Source organism: Arabidopsis lyrata, assembly GCF_000004255.2.
Source record: "Arabidopsis lyrata subsp. lyrata unplaced genomic scaffold ARALYscaffold_3, whole genome shotgun sequence".
NCBI lineage: Eukaryota > Viridiplantae > Streptophyta > Magnoliopsida > Brassicales > Brassicaceae > Arabidopsis > Arabidopsis lyrata.
Genome location: NW_003302553.1, coordinates 12234794 through 12239322, shown reverse-complemented (window position 1 = coordinate 12239322; position 4529 = coordinate 12234794). Strand labels below are relative to the sequence as shown.

General features: G+C 36.0%; 1 protein-coding gene across 1 annotated transcript; it reads right to left on the bottom strand.

Moving 5' to 3' along the window:
* Positions 1-598: 598 nt before the first annotated feature.
* Positions 599-3324, bottom strand: LOC9319625. The gene has a single exon (XM_021030403.1). The coding sequence runs from the start codon at positions 2822-2824 to the stop codon at positions 722-724; it is 2103 nt and encodes a 700-aa protein (XP_020886062.1). The 5' UTR covers positions 2825-3324; the 3' UTR covers positions 599-721.
* Positions 3325-4529: the final 1205 nt, after the last annotated feature.

Here is a 4529-nt window from a genome sequence, read left to right as displayed (position 1 = left end):
CACGAACAATTGCAATTTTTGGTTTATTTTATAAATAGCTATAACATTTAATTATCTACCGCCGCGTCACTCGGTGTAACTTTTTATAAATAATTATTTTAATTCTTAATTTTTAATTTCTAAAATGTATTTAAATGAGATTGTAACTATTTAATTGAACTGTTTCAACATTTGGATTATTTGACGAATCATTGCAACTTTTGGTTTTGTGTTACGAACCATTGTTATCTTTAGTATATTTGATGAACTATTGCAATATTTGGTATAATTGACGAACCGTTGTAGTTTTTGGAATATTTGATATCTACGTTGCGTTTCTCGGATAAGTTCGTCATATTTTTAAAATATATTTAAATGAATTGTTGTTACCGTTTAATTTAACACAATAGCATTTGGTTTGTTTGACGTTGAACGTTTTGGCTTATTTATCAAACTATTGTAATATTTGGTTTATTAGTTTATGTTTTTTGCATTTGAGAATAGTTTTTTAGTTATAAATTATTGTTTTTCTAATATTAATATACTTAATAAATGCTTGTGAGGGTTTTCTTTATCATAATTTTTGTAAAATATATATATTGATTTGTTATTAAAAAATTCAAAATTATTACAATTCATTATGATTTTTTTGTTTGATATTTTTTTTAATGATTTTTGAAATATATTCTCCTCGACATCGCGGGGGTCCTGAGTCCTAGTATAAATAAAATCTCTAAAATTTTCAATCAATTACAACAAGCGACTTATACTCATCTTTAGATATAGCAGCCTCCATGATCATCATGGGATCAATCTCTCCATTATCAACATCTCCATCACCAATCTCTCCATCGTGTTCCAAAAACACTTTGATCAAGTTCTGGGAAAACCCACTTACCAAAGCCACTCCTTTCTTGTTTCCAAGCACAGGCGTTGACCTCGAATCCCTCAGATTCCAAAACACTATCTCCGGCACAGCTTCTCCGTACCCTTTCTCTCTATACTTTCTAACAATCACCTCATAATCTGTATCCCATCCATTACTCGGAGTCGGAGGCGGTCTTCCGAATCCATTATATGGCGAAGTCGAAGTGGACGCTTGATCAAACTCCATGTCACTGAACACAAACACCCTCTTGATCATATCTTGCGGCCTAAGCTTCCCTTCTACGGCGACTCTCAGAATCAAATCAAACACTTTCTGAAAATCAGTGTTCATATCCCATTCCATATTCCTCACAAACTCTGTTTTTGACCTCAAATCGTCTCCTGTCACCAAATGCAGTTCAGGGTTTTCGCTGAATGTTATAAGCTTTCCTTTCCATGGCTCTTCTGATAGCTCAGAGACTAGCAAACCAAGGGCGACTGAAACCTCCATTGGCTCACCCATCATAGATCCCGAAACGTCAGAGATAGCCATGCAGTTCGTTAAAGAACCTTTCTCTTTAAGGTCATCAACCATTCGTTTCCATTGCAGCTCAGCGACTTGTCCACCGTCTCCTCCCCAGTCTAATTCTCGTATTATCTCGTGAGGTAACAGAGCACCCGCAGCTATCGTCGTTTTCCCCATCCTTGCATCGTTAAGATATTGCTGAAACCTCTCAGCGTCGTGTTTCAAGAAAAAACCCTTGTACGACTTCATCGCCACTGATGCAACACGGTTGTAAGGGAGAGATTCCCAATCTCTCGCTCCCATATATACTTCAGGGAGTTGCAGAGTCTTCCGGAGAGGAACAAGAACCTGTTTCCTTAGTCGATCACGAACTCTGTACGCATAGTGAGCATCTTCAACGCCTTCGTATTCGGGGAATGATTCACGGGAAAAGATCTTCCTAGCAATGCTCTCGCAGAGAAGAGTTGCTTTATCAAAGCAAGAATCAAGTGAGGGACACCATTTAGCCGCTAGGGAGATTTTGTTTGGTTCGCCGGATGTCAAAAACTCAAGGTCTCTCCTTAGTTGATTGGCAAATAGGTCAGAGACGCGTTCGTGGAGAAACCTATAGTCTGGATCGTTAGAATATTTTGTAAATGCGTCCATTCCCATTGAAACCTTCTTTTGCTTGCGCTCCAAGCTTGCTCTGGCTTTCTCTTCTTGGTTCTTCCTCTCTGCATACTCTACCCTCAGCTGCCTAGTGGAGGCCGGCCTTATTTGAAGGCCACGGCGACCCATTCCGCGACCTCTTCCGCCACCTCTTCTACGACCACGACCAAAACCACATCTCGAGGTTTGGCGAGAGAATCGAGCTCTTCTATTTCGAGATGCTCCGCCCTTCCTCTGGCTCCATTCCAATTTCTGGATACTGCGGATTTCAGATCCTTGTAGAATCCGGTAAAGAACCTCTGGAAAATCTTTAAAGTAACCAAATGTTGAGATGGACTCGAGGTTACAAGCTAGGGTTTTGGGATGGTGACCATGGAGCCACAACGCCGCGGTGTAAAACCCTTCCTTGTCAGATTTTCCGGTGCCACGGACTCCACGAAGGTTACAGATAAGCTTGAGGGTGGTTAAGGCGTCGTGGCCCCAAGCCTCTTGTAGCCGCTTCTCAAGAGATTCCTTGGGCGTGGAGGGAACAACGTGGAAGAAGAAGTCGAGGCAGGGGTTGCCTGCGGAGAGGTACGTGGCGGATCCATTCTCGGTGTAGCCCATGGGAGGTGAAGAGTCGACGTTGAGTTTAGTTGATTTGTTGAAGTTTGAGACCATCGCGTCCATGAATGGGTCGCTGGGACCAGGAGTTGTGTTTTTAAGGAGAGCAGAGAGGTACGTGGGACCAGAAGCTGCAGTGGGTTTTGTGAGGAGAGTATTGGACTCTCGGATCTCGGGTGGACCAAGCAATTGAGAAGCCATAGTTATTTAGGAGTGATGATATGTTCCGAGGTTGAGAAAAGAAACGATAAAGCAAAAGAGACGGTCGAAAAAGAGATGATCGAAGATGAAGAACAACACAAATCGATCAAGAGAAGGAAAATAAGAGTTGAGAATCAAAGAGAGATATTGAATCAAGGAGGCTGTACGGCTGTACCTAATATTTATATACACCGACTAACCTAGCTAGGGTTTCCTAAAGTTGTTACAAAGCCAAGGATAATTATAATTACCAAAGACACGATAATATCGAGAATATCAAGTTATCCAAAAATCTTGTTTCTCTAGCTTGGGGATCACGTTTTTCACTAGCTGGGGCTTCTGTAGAAAGCTTTGACTTTAAGTGGGCCCTACTATAATTATAATGTCTTATGATGTTTATCTTTTATAATCCTACTAACATTAATTATTAAAAAATGATGTTGATGATAAAATGAAACTAATTTTTGTCAATATTACATCAAATCTTATTGGTCTTAGGAATAAAAGAAAATTTCTCATTAAGGATTTTAAAAAGCTAATCACTAAAAGTCATATTCTAATAACCCATACCAAATGGAAAACATTTCTTGTACTATTTTTGTAACCAAACAACCAATTTTGTTTTTTTACAATATCTTTTTATTATATTTTTATTTAAATTATGTATATTTTATTTCTATATAGAAGTAAAATCTTCACAAAATCTCTTCTCGACTTTTTCAAAAAAATTAAAATAAATGAATAACAATTAACAATAATCTTATTTTAAATATATTAGTATATTAATTGATATTAACTCATTTAAAATCTATCAATAATGACAAAAGTGAGAAGATAAAATTTAAATATTTTTCTCCAGACATATACTTACTAAGAAAAAGACTTTGTGCATCTAAATTCTATGTTTAATGTATTTTAAATATTTAATACATATAATCAATCTTATATCTACATAGAAAATAATAAACAAGATAAATTTGTACACTCGACGTTATAAAAATAAGTGTATAACATCCCGTAGTACACGACAAGTAATTACTTAACTAAAATTCATACAACCATAATTTTTTTAATAAAACTTAACAATAGTTAAAAATATATTCTAACTAAAATTTATTACAACCATAACTTTTTAAATAAAACTTAAAAATATTATTTATATATATGTATATGCTACTCTTGATTTCCCACCAATTTCTCAATCAACTTTTTTTCACCAAAATTTTTAGGTGTTCTACTATCTCCTTTTTTGATTGAATGGAAAATTTTATTCAAACTGAATTTTCTTTTTAAATGAATTTTGACTTTGTGAGCTGAAAAGAATTTGAGATCAATGTTGAATAACTAAGTTGGGAAGAGACTAGTGAGTAGCAAACCTAGAAGGAGGCCATCGTCATATACATGATCACCTTGGTTTCTGATCGAGTTGAAGCGATTTTTGATGGCTTTGTCTATGAGCTTAACAGGACGATTTGGTGAGTTTAGAGGCTCCTCATGTCTTGTTCTATTTCTTTCACGCCATATTTGAAAACGTGAAATTTGAAGCACCATTGGAAATGGTCTAATAAGAAGTCATGCTTTCTTGAGAAAAATATTTGGCTGGATTTTCACTTAATTGATTTGAAATAAGTGTTTAATAATTTACACCTTCAAAGAAAATAGTAACTTTTTGTTTGTTTGCTTTTTTTAAAAAAAATTAAATATA

Excerpts from the sequence above, each read along its gene's own strand:
- LOC9319625 (XM_021030403.1), bottom strand. The coding sequence starts at position 2,824 with ATGGCTTCTCAATTGCTTGGTCCACCCGAGATCCGAGAGTCCAATACT.